At 38.4% G+C, this 26,351-nt stretch overlaps 1 protein-coding gene across 2 annotated transcripts in view; it reads left to right on the top strand.

The window, feature by feature from the left end:
- ATP9B (ATPase phospholipid transporting 9B (putative)) overlaps nt 1-24,616 on the top strand; it is a 325,951-nt gene extending 301,335 nt beyond the window's left edge. Inside the window, exons 20-30 of one of the 2 annotated variants that reach the window (XM_019544740.1) lie at nt 218-316; nt 3,738-3,827; nt 4,343-4,487; nt 4,842-4,906; nt 5,397-5,552; nt 5,745-5,809; nt 7,882-7,990; nt 13,874-13,931; nt 14,602-14,805; nt 19,581-19,613; nt 22,816-24,616. In XM_019544740.1, the coding sequence (XP_019400285.1) occupies nt 218-316; nt 3,738-3,827; nt 4,343-4,487; nt 4,842-4,906; nt 5,397-5,552; nt 5,745-5,809; nt 7,882-7,990; nt 13,874-13,931; nt 14,602-14,805; nt 19,581-19,613; nt 22,816-22,952 (1,161 nt within the window). In that variant the 3' untranslated portion in view covers nt 22,953-24,616. The remainder of the gene's footprint in view (nt 1-217; nt 317-3,737; nt 3,828-4,342; nt 4,488-4,841; nt 4,907-5,396; nt 5,553-5,744; nt 5,810-7,881; nt 7,991-13,873; nt 13,932-14,601; nt 14,806-19,580; nt 19,614-22,815) is intronic. The other variant, XM_019544749.1, reaches the window with a different exon arrangement.
- The last annotated feature ends 1,735 nt before the right edge of the window (nt 24,617-26,351 follow it).

Raw genomic sequence — 26,351 nt, 5'->3', positions numbered from 1 at the left:
TCATAAAGACACCACTCAAAATCTCACCCCATGTGCACTATTGTACTGAAAATTATACATTTCATTAATTTAATTTAATAATGTGCAGCCAGTAAATCCTCCTGTTTGTCAGATTCAGCTCTCAAGGAGGAGATTTGAGGAAGCCGTGTATGTCATTCAGTTTTTGAGAACAGTGACCTTAATGTTCAACTGAATTAATTTCAACATTGTTTTGCAGATATGGATGTTAACAGGAGATAAACTGGAGACAGCTACTTGTATTGCAAAAAGTTCCCACTTAGTATCTAGAACTCAAGATGTTCACATTTTCAGACCGGTAAGTATAGCTCCAAATATTTTTTTTTTTTATACTGGCCTGGTGAAGTAAGGGTTAAATTTTGAAATATTGGTTTATAAGTGATGGATTATTAATAATGAATTTGATATTCATGTTAATAGATTAATTACAAAAATGGTGTGCTGTTATTGTGCACATCAGATTACTGCTCCATAGAAATTGGACTTGTAACTATTTAAAGACTGAAGATTATAAATCATTATGTATGTCTGGCATTTTACAGAAGATATATTTGTTCTTACTCACCAGTCTTTATGCTTAAGTAATTCACTTGATTTCTGCAAAGTTATTCCTGAACTACATTGGTGGAAGCAAGAGTCCAAAGTCCTTCTGCAAAGAGGCTCAATTTTTTAATCTACTGTGTTTTTCAAGTAAAATTTATATTTTATTCCTTGTCTCTTGAAAACAATTAATAGATAAGTAAACTCAATATCAATTTATATACATTTTTGTTATAATTGAATAATGTCAACTATGCTGAATTCAAACAAAAATAAAGATTTCCCAGGCCTTGATTGATGATGTGTGATGAGACATAATATGTCTGTGTTTGTTCTAAATGAACCACTTGCACCTACAGAAATAATTATTTGACTATAATTTACATGTAAATGTAGTTTCTTCTGAAGCATCAGAATGGCAAATTAGGCCCTGCAGACTACTATTTGCAATTAAATTATTAATGCTTCTGATAAAACTTCAGATCAATTTTTGTTGACCTTTCCATGTTGTAACACCACAAATTAAGTCTTCCTGAATAAAATCTATTTAGCTTGAGTTTGATTTTTATTTTCATTACCTAGATTAGTAATAAGAGATCAACATAGAACTGTGTTAATTTAGAATACATGAAGTTTTAAATTAGTTAGAAAATGCATTTATACAGAATTCTATCTTGTCCATGCTGCAGTTCTCAATCAGTTTGGCAAAAACTGGTTTACCATGTTACGGTGCTTAAAATTGAGTGAACAATGATTCATATAAATATTAAGTTTTACATGATCAGTTTTTTGAGGAGTCTCCCACATGTCCGTTAAAAATGTGGTATGACCATGGCTCATTTTTAATATAGTTTTGATAAGTAACTTTTGGACTTATAATAGGATACAGTACACTATATCTTTGCCTAACACTAATACTCGAAATACAAATTGTCACCAAAAAAATATTTAACATTCAGGCTCTCAAAAAGGTTAGTTTCTTTTATTTTTTTTAATATTCTTTTAATTTTACTGCAAGGTTCTCAGATGATGATTTTTCCTCATTAAACCTTCAACGTGTTTTAGTTCAAAAGTGCTGCGCCACCATTTTCCCAGCACTGACATATTTCGCCATTTACACAAATGTATGCACCGCAGTGCCAGGCGCTTTTAAAAGCACATGTGCAAATGCCCTATAGTTACAGGTCCAGGTTTGGACTTCCTATACCTCTGAATGATGGAAGCTGTAAGAGAAGAGGTGTAGGGAACAGATCAGACTGGATAGGCCCTGCATAAATGTCCTGTTAGCATCCATTCTGTGCCACCGTGAGAGACAGAATACTGAGTTAGACCTGTAGCCTGACCTAGGGTGGCATCTCTTGTGCTCCAAGTAAGGACATCTCTCAATCCCTGAAATGCTGTATACTGGCTGTGTCTACCTGAGATGCTAACTGGGCAGTAGCGTCGCAGGGCAAAAAGCAAGACGCAACACTACTGCATAATAGTCTCGGGCTAGTGTGCAGTCAGCATCACGAAAAAGTCATTTGGCAATGTTACTGCATAGTGACTCAGGTTGAACTAGTTTATACAAGTACTAAATGACTGCATCTCATGTAGACGCAGCCAGAAAGCATAGTTGTCCCTTCCCCAAGTCCCAGTGGCATAAATAATAAAAAATTTTTCCACTGATTATGTTTAACTTTGAAAGGAAGGAAAAAGAATTCCACATCTGCTGTTTTAGGAAGAGTTTTTGTCACTGTTGTTGTTGGGGTGCATTAAAACACATCTACAGATCTTTATATGCAGTTAATCCACTGTGAGGAGTTCTTACTGTTTCCAGATCCAGATCTATGGTTTCTACTATTGAAGAGAGACAGGTCCCAGGAAGGCTGGTTCTGGTTTTGAGCCAAATACAGTGTTGCTTCAAACCATTTTGTATACTGGTGGAGACTCAGAAATTTTAAATGTTATGGCTGCATTCAGACTAGCACAGCAATGCAGTATGAGGTACCACAAATGTGTGTGGTGCCACATACTGCATATTTAGATGTTCTCTGCGCTTCAAGGGAGCGCTGCCCATGCATGCGCTGATCCGCTTTTTTTCCTGCAGGTTTTTTTCACCCCTGGACATCCAGGGATCAAAAAAACCCACAGGGAAAAAAGGTGTAGTAGTACACACTGCTCAGAAGTGGATCAGGGCTGCCCAGGGCCATGCTCTGGCTGCCAGCCAGCCTCCACATGGCAGAATCACCACTGCTGCAGCCCCAAGAGGACCCCAGGACTCCAGGTAAGGCTGGTGGAGCCAGCCCAATGCTAGCCTCTGCCTCCCCTACCCCACTCCAAGTAACTTGCCGTGCCCCAAAGCACACATGGCATAGGCATTCCCCAGGGACAAGCAGCAGTGGCACAAGGTGCACTGCCACTACTTGTCCCTGGGGAACCAAATGTCCACTTATCTCATCCACCCTCTTGTGAATGGTAATTCAAACAATCCTACCCAGAATTCAGTACTTTTGTGTATAAAAGCCAGTACATTTGAAATCTTTTGAATGTTCAATATTTAATTTGTTCCAGAAAATTCCATTGCCCAAACTTTGAATTCATTCTGCATTTTACAAATCTAATTCAACACTGTGATATATGTATGTGACCAAAAAATACTGCATGCTCTTATGTCACTTTGTGCTGGTTGTTCAGATTCAGAACAGTCCTTGTATAGTGAACTAATATAAACTTTCTCAAGTATAAATGCCAAATCAAAAAATATATAGTGCTAGTAATTATATTTCTTTGCTTCTTGAGTTGTTTCTCATCTAAACCAACAGAACTATTAATAGGGGAACATCACATTATTCCACAAATGTTCTACTTATTATCAAGTTAAATCATTTTTTTCTGAATTTGGGGGTTCATTGAGAGTTACCAGACTTGAATGTCTTGTCCGTATAAACTACCACTTTGGTGAGGTACTGAATGAGCTGCCTACTCAGATTTGTTTTGTGTTTTCAAGATTTCTTTTGCATCTAAATTCTCTCACCTGCGATGGGGAAGTTGTAAACCTATTGCTATGTAGGTACATTCACATTGGAGAACAAGTCTTGGAATGTTTTCTGCTTGTGTTTTCTAAATAAGTTGTCATATTTCCATTCACAGTTGTTCAGCAATTAAATCCTTCCATTTTGTTTTTATTGGTATTGAAGGTAACCAATCGAGGAGAAGCTCACTTAGAACTAAATGCCTTTAGAAGAAAGCATGACTGTGCCTTGGTGATATCTGGTGACTCTCTAGAGGTGAGATCTGGGTTTCTATCAGATGTCTTTTAACTGCATCAGAGTATGTAGGAAGGAAATTGTTATCTTCATTTATTTAAAAAGGCTTTCAGAATCCTCCTTAAATCCTGCTTTAAATTATCCTCATGGTTGCTAGTATGGTTTAATTGAGCAATAATTAAAAATGCCTCAACTTGACAACAAAATTTTGTTTATTTCATGGATTGTCACCAAAAACAAGGTTCACTGAACGGTAACATAAAACACATATACAATACAATTCATATAACTAAGTTGTTTTGTCTTTTCTGTTAACACCAAAGAAATAACTATAAAAGTTTACAATAAGCCAAGTTCAAAAAAATGTGAACACATAATTTCTTACATTGATAGCATTAAAGCAATACGCTGTTAAAAAAAAAAAAAAGTAGTATTTCATTTTCTCTGATATTAATTTCTTAATAGTGAAATGAGCCCAGACTGGGGTGCCACTCATACTTTGGAATGAATGTCATGTAAGATGCCTTTTTCCCTAGGTTTGTCTGAAATATTATGAACATGAGTTTGTAGAGCTGGCATGCCAGTGCCCTGCTGTAGTGTGCTGTCGCTGTTCACCCACCCAGAAAGCCCATATTGTGAAACTCTTACAACACCACACTAGAAAACGCACATGTGCAATAGGTAAGTGTCAGGTCCAGTTTCATTTTCAGGAATTAGAACTTGGTAAATTTGGCCAATAGATGGCAACAGGGAGAAGTAAATTAAAAGCAAATCCAAAGGATTACATACCAGTGTTTCAAGATCTTTCACTGACAAGTATTAGTGGTTTTCAGTAAATGATGCCATTGCAAGAGAACGGGGGAAGTTAAAATGCTTATGAAAAATATTTTGACCTTTGAAACTATATTACTTTTAACCCAAGCATTAATATCAAGAATTTAATGAAGATAAGTACAGTACTAAAAAAGCAAACAAAAAAAAAACAATGAAAGGGGAAAAATATGAATAGCTGAATATTGCAGTGACATTTTTCAGGTGATGGAGGAAATGATGTCAGTATGATTCAAGCAGCAGACTGTGGAATTGGAATTGAAGGCAAGGTAATATTGTTTGTTTTCTCACTTATAATTGCAACAAAATTGGATTAGAAGGGTTTTTTTTAAAGCTGCCTAATTAAACAAGTGTTATAGTGCATCCATACTTTTCAGACTTTCAGACTAATATTTAAGTATTTAAAAGAAATGTCAAAGCTGTAAGAGAAATGTAATCTTTGTGTCATACCTTCTTAACTTCAGTCTGTTCTAACTTAACTTTTTTTTCTCTTTAAAAATGTAAGAATAACAAAATCTCTGTAGGTTATTTTTTAGGTCAATATTTGTGTTTTAGTGAATGATTCAGAATGAGTAACTATACTTCAGTAGTTAGTGACTCTTAAAGTATATACAGAATATTATATGTTGCGTTCAACACTACAGTGCTGGTAAAATTGAATAATGAAGAAGAAATATTACACATACGAAGTGTTGCATTATGAAAATTCTGCAATCTGGACATTTCTGCATTGATTTTGATACGTTTGTTTTGTTTTAGGAGGGAAAGCAAGCTTCCTTGGCAGCTGACTTTTCTATCACACAGTTTAAACATATAGGCAGGCTGCTGATGGTACACGGTCGAAACAGTTACAAAAGATCAGCAGCACTTGGTCAATTTGTCATGCACAGGGGCCTTATTATTTCAACTATGCAGGTATTTCAGTTTCTGTCTTGGTAGAACACCCACTAATGTCATTACATTTAAAATACTATTGTGAAACTAAATTTAATCCTTGAATCTGATTTTTTTTTTTTTTTTTTTAAATTGTAGTGCACTGCACATGGAAGCATCTTAAGTAATTTAGTAATGCTCAGTTTTAAAATGTGCTGTCTTCTCTTTTTCAAGGCTGTATTTTCTTCAGTCTTCTATTTTGCATCTGTTCCTTTGTACCAGGGATTCCTAATGGTGGGGTAAGTTACAGCCAAAATCTTCAATACCTAGTAAAGTCATTCCAAACTAACTTTGTTTTTGGTGGGGTGGGGGTCTTTTAAAAAATATATACCATTGATCATTTCTGTCACATTTGTAATTTGTCAATGGATGCTGGCATGAACAAATAGCCATACACGTAATGCAGGGTCACAGCCCAGTCTCCAGCCCAGCCCAGTCTCCTTTACTACCTCTCCAGGGTGAACTTCTCAAAACAGCACCAAATACCAAGCACCTGATCATCATGGCTTTATAGAAATAAAACTCATCCTCTAAGAAATAAACAAAGCAGACATAAAGATGCATTGGTGAGGTGTCACATTTCATCTTAAGCCCCACAGTCCAAGTACCTATAGTGTGGCAACTTCAGAGGCAAGTGAGTTTGCATCCAAATAAACCTACCAAAGGATAAAAATCTAAGCCACCTTAGTGTTAGCACCTTCCAGTCATGTATGTGGACATTTTCCTGTCACTCCCAGGCAGTTTCCTGGGTTTCCTTTCTAAGTCTGGAACAGTATCATAACTAGGGTACGGTGCAGGGACACCCATCCCAAGTGCTGACTATGAGAGTTTGCCAGGATCCTCCATACCGGGAGTCTTTGCCATGGCAGAGAAGTTCACCGCTGCTGCCGCCAGCCATAGGAGACAGGCAGAGTAGCAGTGCACTGATCAGTAAGATACTCATCCCTCCTATTTCTGCAAAGGTTAGTAGTTATGACTGTCTTCCACAAGAAGCAGTCTCCAAAACTGCTGCCTCCACTCAGAAAGGGAAGCATCTAACGACTTCAAGGCGCTGCTTTATCAGTTTTTGCTCTGGGATCACTTAGTAACAACAAGCATGAGGGTAAGGGTCTGGATCTGGGTCTCCCTCCATGCCCTGCGCCCTCTCTTTACTAACAGCTTCTTTTATAGCCCTTATTTTTATTACAAGAGTATCTAGAGCCTTCAGTCAAGTTTGGAACCTGTTATCCCTGGCATACATTAGGCACCGCATAGGTGTATATTAAAAATATTCAAAGTGCTCTCAAAATCATGAGCCCATCACAACAAAAATAAATTACAGGCAGTCCTCAACTTACAACGTTTCAAGTTACAGCATTTCACACTTACAATGTTTATAAACTGATATCCTGTTTCAACTTTCTGATGTCAGTTTCAACTTTACAACACTTGATCTGATGCCAAGCCATGCCAGTGAACAAGTTCACTGCATCACACATCTCCCTGGAGAACATCTGTCCAAACTTCCTTGGACACTTTAAGAAAGCAGACAAGACTCCAGAAAAACCTGCAGCCAAGACTCCTGAGAAGACTGCAGCCAAGAACCCTTCAAAAAGTCCAACCAAGAGCCCTTCAAAACGTCCAGCCCTTCTCCTTAAAGAAGTCCTTCCAAATCAATATGATTCTGTTTACAATATAAATACATTAGTGTAGCTATATTACTCATCTATAATTGATTGAGTGTACAAAGTTTTGATTTAAGACGTGGTTTTCAGGAACCAATTGTGTCGTAAGTCTGAGGACTGCCTGTATATTTGGTTTCAAATCCAGTAATTGTATATCAGCATGTACACACTGGTAGTAACAATCCACTTCACTTGTGCTGTTAAGACTTCTAAACCACCTGAGGGACAGGGACAGGACAGCACTTGTTTCTATATTATTTTTAATAAAGATGCTAAGAATTATAAACTTAAATGCTACAGTAAGTTCATTGTCATATCCTTTGTCATCAAAATACTTTGTCAAATGTACATTACTGAGTATGAGGCTGATTAGTATGGTGACTGATTAATCTAAATTTTTGTTTGATATATTTGCATCCATAATTTTATACAGTTTAATACAACGGGCAGCTTTCAGAAGCTGTATGGGACAGGTTTTAAAATGGGTCAGTTAGCTTTAGCTAAGATATGTAAGTGGATTGCCTAGAGCTTGTCAGGGTAACCATATTCACTCAAAAGAGCCATAAAATTATTTGAGATTAATAAATCAGTTTAAATGGGTAGAAATGAATCATTTTAACATAATTTAACTGTGCTCTTGTCCTCAGGTATGCAACTATATACACTATGTTCCCAGTCTTCTCTTTAGTGTTGGATCAGGATGTGAAACCAGAAATGGCATTGCTATATCCAGAACTTTATAAGGATCTCACAAAGGTATGAATAAGCCACGTGTTTGAATATGAATACTTATTTTGGCTCTAGTATGTGTTGAAATCATGACAGATTTTTATATTTACTCTGTGGAGATATTCCAGATAAGAAAACCTATAGATAGTGTTGTACAAAAGCCTGTGCTGTGTGTAGTGCAAGGTAACAAATGTCTAACTTGCTCTGTTAAATAAAATGTTTTGGCAAAGTCAGCAGAAGTCAGGCAGACTGAATTAATCCAACTAAAATTGTGCATCAGTACTACCTTAAAATCATTTGAGATCACTCTTTCTCTTACCCCCAAACAGGATAGTCCTTTCCATCTTGTGCACTATTTAAAAGACTGTCAAACAGTGCTATTTCTTATAAAAACTTAACACTTAATGGCAATGAAAATACTTTTAAAATGAAAGACTAATTTATTGCTTTGTATTTCAAATAGTCTGTGTTTGTCCTACTTTTTTTGCATCTTGAATAAAAGGTCATGAGGATTTTAAATGGTCGTTATTGCCCAGTTAGCAAGCTGAGGTCTCTACCCTGGAAACCCTAATCCTTGTTTAACTCTTCAATGTTGTATAGTGATATGGTCAAATTAATGCTTTTGAATGTCTTGTTCCATTTATCTCATCAAAATTTACACAGCCCTAGGCCGTCTGATTTCCAGGTGTTCTTATTTTTTTAATTTATTTTTTAAATCCAGTGAAATAATATGAATTCTGGGAGGCTTTCTGGTTTTAAATTATTTTTTAATTTTATAATAAAAATTTTTGGAGATGTTGGGTTTGAAATAAAATTGATGGTTTTAAGCAGAAGTTGATTATTTCTTTGGAATAGGGACTGGATTGTCACTTGCACTTGAAAGTGTGTAGCACATTCTGTATACCAGTTAAAATAGTAATTTCTCTAGGGAAATACAAATTTAAAGTATTTTTTTAACCTGAATACATAATATACAGCATCCCCTGTAGCTTCTATTTCATCATGATGTTTTTGTGCAATGTACAGTAAGTACACTGAATTTTATAATAATATTTACATTCAACACCAATAGCTCAGGTGACTCCTTTGAGATGGGAAAAGTATTTGAGAGCTTTTTTTTTATTTGTAATCTGTTAGCTACTCCTGGAAATGTTTGTTCTCTTGCCTGGTTTTCTAGAACTGTTAAGTCATTTAACAAACAGCCCAGGTTATATGATAGCCAGCAATTTCTAAATATCTGTGGAAATAATAATTTATTTTTGTTTTAGCTCCACTAACAAATTCCTTATTCATAACCCAGCTTCTGCTTGTGGATAAAGTTTTCATCCTTTGCCTTATTTACTATGAAATTTTGTATCTCAACTGTTCCAGTAAGAAATATTTATTCCACATATCTCCTATCATCTGATATCCTGACCTACAATTATATTCTCAGTAGTTTTATCTGGTGATAAATCTACACTACTTTGTTATCCAGAACTTTGTTTAAAAACCTGAACACAGCTGCTGCAAAATAAAATATTGCCTACTTTTCAAAATGCTGCTGCTCTCTGATCTGCTGTGCAGGTCACCCCAGATTAGAAGTGGTTTCAGGGCTTCTGCTTCCTTGGCCAAAAGAGATTGGGTGCATCAGAAATACTAATCTTTGCCTGTCAGGAGTTTTGTCCTCTGGAAAAGAAAAGGCAGGCTTCCTGGCCAGTAGAAACCTGTTTGGAGTTCAGCAGCCAAAACATAGTAATGGAAGAGAGAATAAAAACTGGGAAAACAGCAGTTTTCAGACCAAATTCCTTATTTTTCATTAAGTTGGATAATTGCATCATAGTAGTCAATTGGACTGCTAGCTCCAGTTGTTTCTCAGTCTACCAGTTCCAGATTCTAGATCTCTGCTTCCTGCCTTCCTTTCAACTTACATTTTGTACAGTAGCTGACACATTTGTAGGATGTTGCCTCCTGATTTAATGCAGTGGTTCTCTCTGGAGTACAAGCACCACTTTAAACTATAATGTCTTTGGCCTAACTTTAGAGGTTGCAGGAAGTTTTCAAAGTCAACCCCTAATGACTATACAAAGTCTATGTTTACCCTATAATCCTGGGACTCTGGCTTCATGCTTGGTAAACTTTCATCCTAAATAAAGTTATCCCAAAGAAACCTGAAATGCCACAACTTCTTTTGTTCCCCCTCACAAGCTCAAACCATGCAAATGTACCTCTTTCCTAACACAGTTATTAATAAAGCCTCAAAAGTTAATTTGTATGCCAGCATCTCCAAAGATTTCTCAAGTTGTAGGGGTTTATGGAGACATTCTCAGAGCCTGATGGACCAAACTCTTCAGGACCTTTTACTTCAAATTTAAACTAGGGTGTGTTACTTCTAGGGAAAAGGGAATTACTGGCATTTTTACATGTGTTCCCAGACATGGCACTGAGCACTTTAATTAGCAAGCCACACTAATTTCCGTGCTGCAGCAGACTCAGTTAATCGAGTCTGCTCTGACTTGCTGGATTTCCAGCATGTCAGAGCAGGCTCTTTGCACACATATAGGAGCTCAATTGTTTTCTCATTTATTTTACTTTAATTAATATTTCAAAGCTTTCAGAGCCTTCAGCCCATGCTAGTCATCCTAGGACTGCTCAAACCCACTTGCTATTACCAAAGATAGTCATGAGCTTTGTCATTCAAATCTGCTGGTGTTATATGAAAGGAGCTGATTTCCAAAGACAATATTTGTAGAAGGTAACTTAGGGTGTAGCGAAGCATTACACTTCTATCAGTAGAATTGTTTTTAGTGTGGTAGAAATGTTTAGCATACATGCATTCACAGCGCTTAATCTGGTCTAAAAATGCTGCACTGGGTGGAAAGTTAAACCCAGACTGGCAAAGTTTAATCTTAGTGCAATACAGATTAGTCAGGTTAACAAAAGCTTGTACAGGTCCCATGTTGGTAGAAGCTTCTCTGTTGTCCTCCAGGTATTGCTTCTCCTCCTCTCTCCCTTCCAAAGAGGGACAGTCTGTGACTCAACCAGGGGTTTGGTCTGGCTGAGTCGCAGACCAAACCCCTTCCCCTGTCATCCCTAGGGCCCGAAAAGCCCAGACCCTCTCCACAGCCCCAGGGCTGTGCAGCCGTTACCTCCACCCCTCCCCAAGCAGGTGGGAGAGCCACCTGCCAGCACCCCCAGACCTGCTAGCACCCTGGCAACATGGGGGCTTCAGGTGCAGAGCTCTCAAGTGCTGCATGGGGAAAGAGCCTCTCCTCACTCACAGCACTTGAAAGCCTGTACCTGCAGGCCCATGCACAGAGCTGTGAGTGCTGGCTAGAAGTGCTGCACAGGGAGAGCATCACTCCCTCATGGCACTTCAGAGTCCTGCACCTCCAACTCCTTATGCAAGGCTGCTGGCATATGCTTTGAAATCAGGAAGATGCTCTCCCTGGCAGGACTTGAGAGTCCTAAGCTCCGGTGGCAGTAGTGGGGCTTCCTGCAGCCAGAACCCTAGAATCGCTGTCATGAAAGTCCCCCACTCCATGGCAAGAGCCCCAGCCTCAAAAGATAAGAGACCCCTTGAGGACTGCTCTCTGATAGCCTGACAGCTGAGAAGCTAGGAGGGAGAGGTTGTTGTTAAGAATGAGGCATGGTCCCTATGGGCCACAGTCAGTCAGCCCTGACTTGCTCCCGCCGTGTGGCCACCTGTCTCCAGGCATGCTGGGATGTGTGCTCTGGGCCCCCTGGCTGGATGCCATCTGTAGCACAGTGCGTCTGTAGCTTGCCTGACCTTCAACTGGTAGTATTTTCCACCTCTTAGTCTAAACTGTTTAATTTCCACTGGTTCATTTGAATGCTTATATGCACCCTGAGGCTCTGTGACTTGCTGCAACAAATCACTGAAAGACAAATTATACTTTTCTTAAAGCAGAAGCCAGAAAGCTTGAAGGCTCTAAATTCTTGGGTTCCATGGCTTGGCATCCACAGAAGCATATTTCAAATTGATAGTGCCCGTAATACTCTTTTAGGAAATAAAAAATGAGCATGTGGGGAAACTTGAGAACTACTGAGTAATATTTCTGGTTAAAATATTGTGTGATCAGTAATGCACAAATGACTCATGTTTTACAAGATTTGTATTTGGCTCTAGCAGTACAATGTAATTCTCTTGTGAGTATTTGTTATAGACGCTCATGATTGTATTGCTCTAAGATCATAGCAATATGAAACAAACATATTTCTGCATATCCTTTTTTATATTATAGACACTAACATAAATCTTTGCCGATACTATGCAGCTGAATACCTCTCCTACTGTTGCTTACATATTGACATGGGATAGAAGTCAGATTCTTATGGTTTGGTTCATTTTCTGGGACATGCTAGCGCTGGAAAGGTCCTGTGGTAGGGGGAGAGGTGCAGTAACCCAGGCTGCTCTGTCCAGGGAATCGGAACAAGCCGGCAAAGTTGAAAGAGAAGGTGAGAGCAGCTTAGTATGGCTGCATGCCTCTACCTGGGTTCAGCACCTCAGCCACCATGGCTCTTGTGGAATCCCACCCATATATCCCTGATGAAACTCAGAGGATAGGTGTCATTGCTCTCACCACCGGCAAAGGTATGAATCTCCCTCCTTGTGCCAGGTGCCTTCAAAGGCATAGAGGTGCACAAATTCCACACCTCTTTCTAAACCCATGGGGGTGAATTGAGTCCCAAGATACCACTTCTGTAAACTTTTTACAACTATCTCTGTGGACTGTTAATCTGTGGGCCAGAAGAGCCATGCTCTAGGCTCTAGCCATGCTCACATAACATCCAGGCCTTTATGTGAGATCCATACAAGATTCTTCTTAGAATGTCTCTGTTTCCCTTTGTTTGCTGTGGATATGTTTTGCAATGGCTGTATAATCATTTAGATAACTGCATTCAGTGTGCTCTTACCTGGACTAGAAGTTTTTCATATTTGCTTACTTTGGTACCACTATTGCAGGCAACATGGAAGAATAACAATTTCCCACCCTTAGCTGTACCAGTCCAGGAAAGTGCTTCTTAGTCTCAACCCAGAGCAATAGTGGGTTAATTTGTGGCTGGCTATGGCCATGCTGTTTTGAAATACTTTTTTCTTCTGAATGGTGATCCATATTTTTGCTGGTATGATTGCCTTTTTCATGGGCACAAATAGTTGTTTTATGCCTCCTTTTATTTTCTGTGTTTGCACTTTCTTCCCTATAAAATCCAAATCCCCTCACACAATGCAAGTCCTGAGCACACAATATTAGTCACATTTTATTTATTCAATTTAGACAGGTCATTTTGATTGGGCCCATGGCTTGTTTACTGTCACAAGAAGACAATATTTCCTTATTGGGCAAGGAAATCATCTATGAGTCTTTAGTGTAATAAGCCATATTATGTGTTTCAGTTGGCACTGTGGACACTGTTTCTTAGCAAATAGCTGTCTGACATTCAAAATGGAGAGTTAGAATATACTAGACCATACTAACTACAGTTTTGTTTTATATTTTGAGATTCAAGTTGGCAGTTCCAAACTACTGTTTAGCTCTCATGTATATAGCAGAGACAACGGATATAAATACCAAAAAAATAAGCAAACAAGTAACACTTTATTGTAACTAGCCCTTCTGAAGAAAGGAAGCAATAGCAGTGCAATCTCAAGTGTAGGTCTTTTATTTGTTCCATTATTGTACCCCCAATATTGGCCTCTCCACACAAATCCAAAGCTAATCCTGAAGCCAGTGGAAACTTTACAGCCCAGATCACATGAAAATGCTCACTACAGTTGTAAAATTAAGAAGTTATGCCTTGCAAAGTGTAACTGGAATGGCTCTACAGTGCTGAGCTACTTCAAAAATCCATGGATCAAGTAGATTTTTCTACTGTACTTAACTAACCTGTCTTACCTGTTTCCTTTAGGGAAGATCCTTGTCTTTTAAGACCTTCTTCATCTGGGTTTTAATCAGTATTTACCAAGGTAGGAGAGATCCCTAATTTTACTGAACTAAAGATTTTTTGTCTACTATTAACAATATTGTTTTTCAGCTCCAGGTTAAATTCCCAAAGCTTAAAATTTCATCAACAGTTATATATATTGCTTTCTTTTTATCTCGTAAATCGATATTCTAGCATTGTGCCAGGCCTATTCACAATGCAGCATGGATTGGTATTTTTATTGATGCATGTCGCCTAAAAACTGACCTGTTTTTAATTAAATGTTAATCCAGAAAAATTTTAACGAGTGCTTATCATGTTGCATATGCTACACAGTAGTTTTCTTTCATGGAATGACAGAAGTACTATTTTAAAAATCTGAATTATGTCATCAGTTAAAAGTAATTAAGTTCATTTTGGCTAATGCTACAAATAAATGAGATATTGTTGAAAATGTAATTAATGGTTGATCAGATATATTACACTAAAATGTGTTTAATTTTCTGATAGTATTATTTTATTATCTTACAGTCTTGTTCTGGTTTTACTATTGTACACACAGAGTGGAAAAAATATTAGTGATAGTCTCACATAAGAAATGAATGGAGAAGACTTTCAAATTAACTGATCCAGTATTTACCTTGCAATTGAAAAGAACACCAAACCAAAATATAGTCACACAATGAATCTATAACTTTGTATGCCTTTTTCAGGTGGTATTCTGATGTATGGAGCCCTGCTGCTTTTTGAATCAGAATTTGTACATGTTGTTGCCATTTCCTTTACTGCCCTAATCTTGACTGAGCTCTTGATGGTTGCACTGACCATACGAACATGGCACTGGTTAATGGTGGTGGCTGAATTCCTCAGTCTTGGCTGCTATGTGGCCTCCCTTGCATTTCTAAATGAATATTTTGGTGAGTAGCAGTAGAATATCTTTGACTCAGCAAGTAAGTTTTCTAAAATAGTTGTTTTTAATCTTTTTTTACATGTTACGTTGCAAATATTTATGTATTTTTGTGAAACCGCTTCAGTACTTTCTTCATTCTCTTCAGGATTTGTAGCAGATTTTTTACATAGTTTATCTATACAGTCTTTTTCTCAGTGTGCACGTGCTTTTTCTCATTGTGCTTCATTTCAAGGATAATGCAAGCTGCTGTCATCTTGAATCAGCTTTAAATCATTAAAGTTAGAGTGATGTTCTAGCCATGATGGTCCAGGAATTGTACGACGGGCAAGGATTTCTTAGGGTGATAACTACTATATAGTTGGGATAAGATTAGACAAGTTTTCAAATGCAAAGCATTCTTCCTTGCCTTTAAGTTGTTAGATGGACAGTACTGAAATTGTATGCGATTTAATTTAAAAAAATCTTTAAAAGCATCAGCTTTCAAAGCTCTTATAAGGCAGATTTAAAACAGCTTTTGGATATTTGCATATTTTTATTTCTGTAAGATAAAAAACAGTTCTGCAATGATAAATAAAATATAAGCAACTTAAGATCATAGGAAAGTAGGGCTGGAAGGGACCTCAGGAGATCATCTAATCCATCTTCCTGCTCAAGGCAGAATCATCCTTTTACTAAATCATCCCAAATGTCTGTCTAACCTGCTCTTCTTGAAAGTTTTCAGAGATGGAAATTGATTTCATGTTTCCATATGAGATTTTTCTATAGGTAGATGAAATGCATGTTAATATTCAGTAATTAATATTTAAGTGTATTTGATAAAGTGGCAGATACAATCCCAAAAGACACTTTTAAAAATATTTTTCAAGTATTGGCTTAAAAAAATGTTCCTTTATAGTTAGCAAAACTTCCTCAGGAATATTATCATTAGCTAATGTCTATTAAAAGAAAGATATGTGCCTGTTCAGCTTAGATATGACCTGCAGTGGACATTTCTTAATCACAGTATGTTGTAATGACTGATGGCAGTGGTGTTTGGAGTACAGTGCCACTTACTCTAAGCATTTTCCACATACGGAAGTCCCTACCCTAAAGTATTTGCAGTCATATTCTCACTCCAGACTAAGACGATACTAATTAATAATATAATATTATATAAGACAATATTAATTATTTTGCAATCTAAATCAGCTAGCCTCTTAAAATAAGAGTAGTGCAGTAAGGCAGCATTTTGCATGTGTATTTTTAAAGTTAGAGAGATATTTGAGGTTGCCAAAGTTTTGGACCTTGCATGGAGCTGAAGGTTTTATTATCTTTATTCCTGGAAGAAACCCGACCGAGTGAGGTCTCCTTAGATCCATCCAAGAGCATTAAAGCTAAATAAAGCATTAGAGAGCTAAACTAGATGGATTAGCATGTAAGACAGGTAGTTTTGTTGTAAAATCCTTTGCAGCAGATAGTTTCAGAGGTAGGTCAGGCTTAGTTTTGTTTCTCTTAAATTCTAGCGTGCCTTAGTTTTGTCTCAGGGCCCTACTAATATATCTAGAAAGATGCTTTGTACATCACCCTGCTGTATAAGGCATACTTTGTTGTTAAAATGCACATAGTAATATTTAAAGTATATTTCTTCCAAATTTGACTGTGTGAGAAAAATACTCAATTTACATGGCAAAGGGAGTCAAGGAGTGTGCATTTTTTAAATGGAATTTTACAAGCTTTGCCTGGGATCTGAGACTCTAGATGGACTCTTCAGCTGTGTTTGACTTAAATTATCCCTCAGTATTTCTGCTGTTCAGCCACCAGTAGAATGGATATTAAGAAAATAATTCTGGTGAGGATAATACAAGAGAAAAATAATTCTGGTGAGGATAATACAAGAGGAATAGAATCCAGCTCCCCCATCTCTACTCTGCAGGCCCTACAGTACAAAAAGGAGTAAAAATCACTTGTGTCAGTATTTGTCTGACATCAGATAGTCTATAGATAGGAATGAATTCAGGCAAATAATATCTATTTAGTAAAAAACTGCAATTTTTTTCAGAAATGAAGTCTTTCTTAAGCATTCTTAAGCTTAAGCATTAACTGGCAGATTGTAAGTACAGCTACTCCTCGTTTAACATTGTAGTTATGTTCTTGAAAAATGCAACTTTAAGCAAAATGATGTTAAGTGAATCCCGTTATGTCACAGTAGTTACCTACCAGCAGGCGGTGGCCAAACAACGTTATAACCAAACATTGCACAACTTTAAATGAGCATGTTCTCTAATCGGTCAGCGACGTAATAACAAAACAACATTAACTGGAATGACGTTAAGTGAGGAGTACCTTTATTAGAAGTGTCTCCTTTTCTTTCTCTCTCTCAAATTCCAAATGTTCTCTTGTAGCCACTGTACACATATGGTATGTAATAACTTGTGTGACTGTCCTCTGTGGTGGGTATTCCAGTTTCTCACCATAGCTCAAGGGAGTTGCATTTTAATGATGTTGCCATGAACATATCAATTTTGCAATATTGGTCTTCAGTTCTGAATTCTTCTGGCTCTTCCCTGATTGGGCTTTCTCTTTGTTTTGTTTCTGAGCTGATGGTAGACAGCGATATTTGATAGAACGTACTTCACCATACTTGTGTATATTCATGTCATTAGAGTTAGTCCCATTTGCTCATGTTTGGTTTTGATCTTCCACTTTGCACACACAGGCAATTTAGGCATCACCACGCTGGCCAGTGTAGATGTACCTCTCTTAGAAGATCCTCCTGTGGTTCTGGGTCCATTTCAGAACACCTGATTTCACATAATCTTTCCTTCCTAGCACAACAAAACTCTTTCATACTTTAAGCCATTAGGTATCAGATTATGCAATACCAGCCAGTAAGCACATGCTATCCTTTGGTGTTGACTTTAGACATCCTGGTATGTCACGAAAGCTGTTGTTTAGAACTGGGTCTCTTTTCTTGGCATCGACTGATCATTCTTATACTGGACATGCATACTCTGCAGTGTAGTAACACAAGGCAACAGCAGTGGTTCATAATGTAGCTAAGTTCACTCCCTGCTTTGAGGTGAACAACTTTTAAAGTATGTTGTTGTGTGTGCTAACTTTCCCTTTCATCTTCTCTAGTATGCTTTGAACATAAGTGTTCAGTCCACTGTAACCCCCACGTACATGGGGTTTAGGTGATTAGTCAGTGGGATTCCATCCCAGATAACGTGTAATTTCCGCTTGGCTTCTCTATGGCATACATGAAAAGCTGTGACCTTCATCTTGGTTGGGTTGGCATGAAGCTGGTTCTTACTGTAATAATCTGAGAGGTTGCTCAGTCCACATGTCAATCTGGTCTCGATAGTGATAAAGTTCTTCTCTTGTGCTGTGATGCATAGATCATCAGCATATATGAAGCTCCTTGTATTACTCTACATGGTTTGGTCTTTGGTATATACATTAAAAAGGATTGATGCTAGCACACTACTCTATGGGAGGCCATTTCCAGAGGCTCCGTTTCTTACACAGTTCCGTGTAAAAATGTATATTTTCCAAAAGAGTTTGGATGAGCTGCACTAGGTGGTAGTTGTGCATCATACTGTAGACTTTGGCAAGCAGGTTTCAGTCATTGACTCTGTCATATGCCACTGATAAGTCTACAAACACAGCACCTGTTATCATCCCTATCTCAAATCCATCTTCTGTATGCTGTGTGATGTTTAGTGTTTGGCTATTGCAGGACTTTCCTGGTCTGAATCTGGCTTCTTCTGTTATTAGATGTTGTTTGATAGGAGGTGAAAGGTGATTGAGAATAAGAAATTTGTAAAGTTTGTAAAGATGGCACAGAAGTGACACTGGTGTAAAGTTCCCTGGGCCAGATGCATCCTTCCCTGGCTTTAATAGAGCTATTAAATGGGACTGTCACCTTAGTGTAGGTATTCTAAGGGTTGATGAACAATTGTTAAAAATGGCATTATACCCATAATTTGCTTGTGGGATCAAGGGTTTTATCTGCTTTGTGCATATGTCTTCAAGTCCAGCTGTTTTGCTGTTCTTATTCCAGCATCCAGCTCATCCGTAGTGTATGGCATGCTAAAATGATTTTTCCCAGATCAAAACAATTAATAATTATAAATATTTAAGAAACATAAATATGCTTTTTGGCTGGTGATGGCCAGTGTCTTACACAAAATAGGTAGTCTGACTAGTCTGAATATACGCGCACATTTCTTGTTTTACCACACCAATTTAATAGTTACTTTCACTTTATCTGTCAAAGTATCTTTATCTGTCAAAGTTTGTTTATCTGTCAGGGTATTTGTTGGTAACTAACTTGACATTCCTGAAACAAGTGTGAATTAAGATCGTGAAGCCCATTCAGCCCACGGTTAAACTAATTTATATACTTGGGGAAGATAATCCAGTCCGATAGTGCTGGATTTCACTAATATATGCACATAAACAATGTTCTCCTCCATTTGTTTATACAAACAAGAACTTTTAACTAAAGCAACATTAGTCTTTTATTATGTCTTTTGAACAGGCATATTGAACTTCTCCAAGTAATAAGACATAACCTAGTATAATTAGAAAGACCTAAAATATTTGGCTTCATCATGCAGCATCTCATTGGTAATGACTATTTTGAATGACAGTTGCAGGAAGCAGTCCTCCAATTAACACCACTAATCATATATTTATGATCTCTCTCATATTTCTTTTAGTATAGTTGCTTTTTTCTAGTTTCCTGTTTTATTTCTATAAATCTGTCCTTTTCTCTCTTATTTGCTCTTTTTGAAACAGGTATAGGCAGAGTGTCTTTTGGAGCTTTCTTAGGTAGGTGGAATTACAGTTTCCTTCAAAAAAATAATTCCATGAAGAAACAATCTCACTTAAAGGCATTGCTGTTTCAAGTGTGTATGTACAAGAAAACCCTGGTTTCTTAAATATGCTCACTTATACATTATGCATATGAATAGGAACATATTTGCCAAAGGTTTTGTGGCCTTTTCTTGGGTTAAAAATCAGTCATGATAATTTCTGTATTTGAAATGATCTGGTGGGGGGCAGAGGGCAGGGGTTGGGGAGGAGTGGTAGCAGCATGGAAACAGCATCCAGCTCCCCAGCCCTGGCGCAGCTACCCTCCAGCTTCACCCAGCCCCCTGCTCCCCAGATGCAGCGGAAGCACAGATTCCAGCCAGAAGGAAGTTGTGACAGGGCTGAGGAGCTGGACATTGCCTCCATACTGCTCCTGCTGCCCCAACGTAACTCCCTTCTGGCTGAAACTGTGCTCATACCACAGCCTTGGGGAAGAGAAAGGGGGCTTAGGGAGATGCACAGCTTTCAGCTCCCTGGCCCCAGGACAGTTTCTTGCTGCTCATCCCTGGTGTATGTACAGCAGGGATGGGCAAAATTTGGCCTGCAGGCCATATCCAGCTCCCCAATTGATTCTGTCCAGCCCACAGCACCAACAGAGGCTAGAGCCACCGTCCGCCTGCAGGCCAGATAGACTCAGTTGACAGGCGTGAGGGTCGCAGCTCCAGCTCCAGCCTCTTCTGGTGCCACAGGGGACCCTGGATGGAAGCAGGCCAGCACACCCTCCTAGTACTGCCCAGGAGCCTGAGAAATGGAGTGTGAACCTGTGGTGCCAGGTGTGCAGGGCTTCTTCCACCCAGCATCCCCTACAGTGCCAGCAGAGCCCAGAGCCCCGTCCACCTGCCCAGCACTGTGCAGCAAAGGGGGCGGATGAAGGGGAGAAAATAACCCCCGCCTTGGCCCTCTGCAACCTGGCTCCATGGGAGCTGAAAATGCCATGGCCCTGCCCCTGGCACAGCACAACTCTTAGCCATGTTCCTGCCTGCCAGTGTCAGCCAAGCTGGGAAGCGCAGGGAGGGAGATGGGAAAGAGCAGAGATAAAACACTACAGCCCCAGGTAGGATTATGCTTTCACTTCTGCTGTGGCTCTTGCACCATCCTTGGCCCAGCTGCTGGGAGCATGTGTATGTGTATGTGAGTGTGTGTTTGCATGAGCAGCCCTCAACAGCTCACCAGAATTCATTAAGTGGCCCTCCAGCCCAAATAATTGCCCACCCCGGGTGTACAGGGACAGGCAAAGCCTTGAAGTAGCTCTGCCAGTCATATGTTGCAACCCCCTGTTCTAGCCAATACAGAATATTGAAAAAAGAATTGAGGTATCTAGAATTGCTAATTAAATAAGAATAATGTAAGTCACCCTGTCTCTTCAAATAATTGCAATGAAGAACCAGAATGATTTGATTCTTCTGACTTGATCTTTATTTCTACCACCAACATTTCTCCATACATAACAAAAAAGGCTTGGATTGCTGCTCATGGCAATAACTAGAGGTGCACCAATACATAGGTCTGATATCGCATTGGCACCAATATAAAGAAAACTGACTATATCAGAAATCAGCCTGATGTTGCCGATAATTTGGCCGATTAAATGCCCATGCATGCAGGCAACAGCAGCACAGCATGTAGGCGGTGAAGAGCATAGCCTGGTAGCTTGAAAAACTGTGTGCACCTGGTAAGTCTTTTGTGGTGGAAGGGAAGGGGAGACAGAAGGGGCATGGGGTGCAGATCAACACTCCCCCACAGTGAGGGAGGGAGTGGGGCTAGGGCTGCCTAGCCCAGGCGGGGCAGGGCAGGGCGTGGGATGGAGCTGCAGCTTGTCTGGGGCCTGTGGGCAGGGAGGGACAGCCCCCGCCACTGCACACACCCCAGGAGGGCACTGGGGAAAGTGGGCGTATGGCCCCAGATAGGGGTGGGGTGGGGCAGGGCAGGCTGCCGCTGTGGGCAGAGGCTGGGGTGGCACCAGGCTCTTTCTGGTTTACGTGTGGGGCCCAGGGCTGCGCTCAGGTTGGATGGTGGTGATGCTGGGGGGGCAGAGGGGGCTATGGTGAATTTTGGGGCGGCTGTAGCCCCCCCCCCATAGCTCCTTCCCAGCACCACCATTGCCTGCCAACAACTCCCCCCAGCCTGCGGTGGCAGCCACTCCACCCCACCCCATGCAGATCTGGGAGCACACGGCACTGCCCCCGTGCCCTCTTAGAGTGCACGCAGCAGCAGGAGCTGTCCCCCATCCCTGCAACCCCCAGAGGAGCTGCAGCTCCATCCTGTGCCCTGCCCCAGCCCTGCTCCTCCCTCTGTGGAGGCACCTTGATCTGCCCCCATTCCCCTTCCCTCCCCCCCACCTTCCACCACAGCAAACTTACCAGCTGCACACAGCTCTTCAAGCTGCTGGGCTCAGTATTGGAAATTGGATCTGTATCAGCAAATATGCCTCCTTAAAAATCAGCTATTGGTTTTGGCCTCCAAAATCTCTATTGGTGCACCCCTAGCAATAACAGTAAATGCTGTGCCTAATGTGAATTTCTGCCTCCAAACTAAAAGGAATATTGTGTGTATGTGTGCCTATTTCATATAAAATTAAATATTTAAGCAATCTTAAAATGGAAGGGAAAGCTGCAAAATATTTTATATTACAGTTTTGGTATGTGAATTATATTATTTCTGAGGAAAGCATTCTAAGATCAAAAGAAAAATGAGAAACTTGTCCTAATAAATGCATGAGGGAGTTGAAATCTTAGCATAAATATTTTCTAAATCCAAGCAACACTGACTGGAAATACCAAATATGCATCAGTAGCAAAAAATATTATCAGTATCAGTGAAAAAAAACTGAGCAAGAACCTACAGCTTTTTATATTGTCAATATACAATTTTTCAGATGAGATTCTGTCCCCACTTCTTATGCTTTATGCTGCTTCGGTGATTTTCCTCAGCATCAGAGAGATTCTAAAATAGTTATTGCTGTCCATAATTGATTAATCCACATTATCAAAAACTAAATGCATTTTTAAAAAGTGTTTTTCAAATATAGACAGTATGTTTCTTTATAGTAAGGTCTTAAATAGTAAAATAGGATAACAATTTAAAAATATATATTTACTTTGCAATGTGGAAGTCCCAGCAATCTGTGTTATCATCTTATAATTTATTTTTATTTCCACAGATGTTGCCTTTATCACAACTGTGACCTTCCTGTGGAAAGTGTCAGCAATCACTGTTGTAAGCTGTCTTCCACTTTACATACTCAAGTACTTGAAGCGTAAATTTTCTCCTCCAAGTTACTCCAAGCTTACCTCGTAAAAATGACTATATTCCTACAGTTTTTTCCACCAAGGCACTGAGAATTGCTTAAGCAGACTCCTTGTGCTTCAATGAGAGCAAATATGTAAAATGTTAAAGAAATAAAAAAAAAAAGAAAAGAAAAGTGAAGTGAACAGAGCACAAAAAAAAGGAGGGAATGTCTGACAGGTACTTGTAGAGAAGTACACTTTACCATCAAATATAAACTAATCTTCATTGTTATGTTGGTTTTTCTTTAACTTCCAGTTGCTACAGTTATGAAATAAACTGAATTAACCTTTGAGTTGACAATGCTTTTGAATGGTTTTGTTTCTGTTGTAAAGGATTTTTTCCTACTGCACTAATCTTCTGCAAGTTGAACTGAAAGCTTAATATTACATTATTTCCCAACAGATTCCAGTTCTTTCCTTGATGTTTATATATACAAATATTCATTCCTGTTTAAATACAATACCACAAACCTAGAATCTGTAAATGCCATTGTCTGTATTTGCTGCTATATATTACTCGTCATCAAACATGGATAATATGCACTATTTGAATTATGTACAGATGTCTTCATAGCACAGTATTACTTTAGGAGCTGTTGTCCTCTTTTCTGTGATCTCCATTCCTGGCACTGGTAAATATTAACAGAGACGTGAATTCTGTGATATTGACAGCAGTTCTTTAAATGCACATGAAAGCCAAGTTGCACAAAATCTGTAAAAATTCCTGTACATAATTCCATTGCACCTACTGATTTGTACAGAACATCAAAGACATTGCTGTTCAGTAAATGTTTTAAAAATTCCTAGCCATTTTGTATTTGTAAAACTGCAAATAGATAGTGTCAAGGTGCATTTCTATATATCAGAAGTCCTATAAACCTTGTATTAGCGACTATGTTTAAATTGCCTTGTAATCTGTTTACTTAGGTTACTCAGGTAAAAAGAAATGAGATGAACGTTTTATGTTATGGTAGGAAAATATATCATTTTTCAAGATGTAATGTTTATGTTTTTATAATCCAGATTGTTAGTTACAAAAGAACTGAGGCAAGATCTTCCTTGTCTGCTTTAAATTGTCATGGTTCTTCCCTGGACCTATGACTGTTTATGCCAGCTGAAGATCTGGCCCAGAAAGTGATATTCACTCTTCTGATACAATATGAAGGTCTCAACCATATGTACTGTATTGGGATGCAGGCTATCTGTTATTTTATTTCCCATTGTGGTAGAAAAAATTGCTTTTTATGCAATACATATGACAGATTATTTGGCATGGTCCATCATCTACTGAAAGAAAAGGCATAATTATCCATACTTCTTTATTAAAATGATATTTATTTGTACACTTTTTAAAACACTTTATATTGATGTTATTTTTATCACAGATATTTTTTGTTTGACTGTCTTTTTGACATAATTCCTTGCGTCTGACATGTCCCTTAAATCATTTATTACAATGTTGTATGAGTGAAACTTTTGCAATGATTAACAATCTAACCACTTTCATAAAACAAAGCTGTTGCAGAGCTGTTTGAACTGCACTACACTCCATTTGTTTCATTTTGAGAATTTTTTTTACCAGTTACCTGCTTCTTATTTTTTTTAACCTTTCATTCTTCTTTATAAAAGCAATAAAGCCTAATTTCTACCAAACACTATTTATGGTATATGTATTAAACTTTTGTAGGAGTGATTATTTTCAGTGCACAAACATTATCATCAGACTAGTTTGCTGTGACCTTATGAATAACTATTTCTCTCTATCCCCACAAGATGTCACTGTTCTTTTATACTAGCAGAAACCTTTCCTCCTTTTATGTGGAGTTTGCCAAGATTATTCTATTAATTTCTGTTTTCAGGTAGTTTAGCCCTTAGTCATTTTTTGTTTTCGATTTACTTTACTTTCACCTTTCCTGAAATGAAGTGCCAAATTTATTTTGGCCCAATGGGTATGATAAAGATGCCAAATTAATCAACACGGTATTAGCATAGAGTAGTTGGCAGTGTACTACCATCGTTAAACTATGACGGTGACCTTTTATTGTCAGTGAACAACCATAATATATAAAATTCACTAGGTAAGAAAAAATTTGTAAGTGACTGATCATCTTACACCTGCATACGCACACCAATGTTGAGGCAAGAAGAAAGATAAAATCCTAAATCCGACAACATGCAAGAAATAACATTACCATAATACAGCTGTGCATGAGCTAAATTATATCCATGTAGGTATGATTGTATTCTGTGTGTATATATGTATATATTAAAAATCTTGAACCTTAAAACTGTGAGGTTAGTGTGATAGTAGCAGTGTACAGAATCATATACATGGTCCTAAAGCATTATCTAGACCAAATATAGTAGACCGAAATGTGTTCAAAATAAACTGAAGTGGCTGATCATTTCACAGTGCTTTGCTACCAACATGATGACCTGCCAACACTGGGGTTTCATGAGGTACAAAACAGTTCCATTCCAGAGTAGAGGTTTCTTGGTTTAATTTAATTTTTCATCGGTCACTGGCTACCAGAAAATATTTAATATCCAAACAGTTAACATACAACCTAACTTAGCAGTTTTACCAAGTACTCAATTTTACAAGGAAGTCTATGTTATCACAGTGGTATTATACAGGATACAATATCAATATGCAACTCAGGGCCCCACCATTACAATGCTTCAGTAAGACAAGGTTTAGTCTATTGTGAAATTTAATAGAAGGCAAGTGAAGAAGCTCCATATTCTCCGATTCCAAAAGAGATTAAATAATTTTAAAACTATACCAGATTCAAGCACAAGGATCTGAAAACAGGACAAACTAGTAACATGTTTGGTATGTGAGCAAATAAAAAATGTCCTGAGAATCTGTCTGTAGTCAGTTTATATCCATACAAATCAGGGATAAATCTCTGGAGTTATACCAGTATGTCAGCACAAACTTCAGCCTTCAATTGGCAAGTTATACCCCCTTAGGCACAGTAGTTTTTATCACTGTAAAAGAAATGTTTACTTTTCCTTCATTATTTGTTGCATCAAATATGATAAAAATTTATGCTTTTTACATGGATTGGTGATATATTTCTGAAAACATTGCTACCAAATTATTTCAAAATTGGAAGGTGTGTAGGGGCATAGCTGTATGGGTACAATATCAAAATAATGCATGTCCACACTACACTGCTACTTGGTCTGTAATCATGACAGACCCAGTGGGCCTACTCGTATTTGGATGAGGGAACTGAAAGGACAAAACAGATGCTTCAGAAAGTATGTGTTGTATAAAATAACCATAATACCACTTTTTCAGTCACCATACTAAACCAATATCCCAACAGGAGGAGTTTGGTTACCATAGTGGTCAGCTTTCAGATGGAAGGTAAAATCAAAATCCTGCAGACTTCCCATT

Source organism: Crocodylus porosus, unplaced genomic scaffold (genome assembly GCF_001723895.1).
Source record: "Crocodylus porosus isolate Cpor-Errol unplaced genomic scaffold, CroPor_comp1, whole genome shotgun sequence".
Classification (NCBI taxonomy): domain Eukaryota; kingdom Metazoa; phylum Chordata; order Crocodylia; family Crocodylidae; genus Crocodylus; species Crocodylus porosus.
Note: the sequence above shows the minus strand (reverse complement) of the source record. Positions and strands in the feature narration are given on the sequence as shown.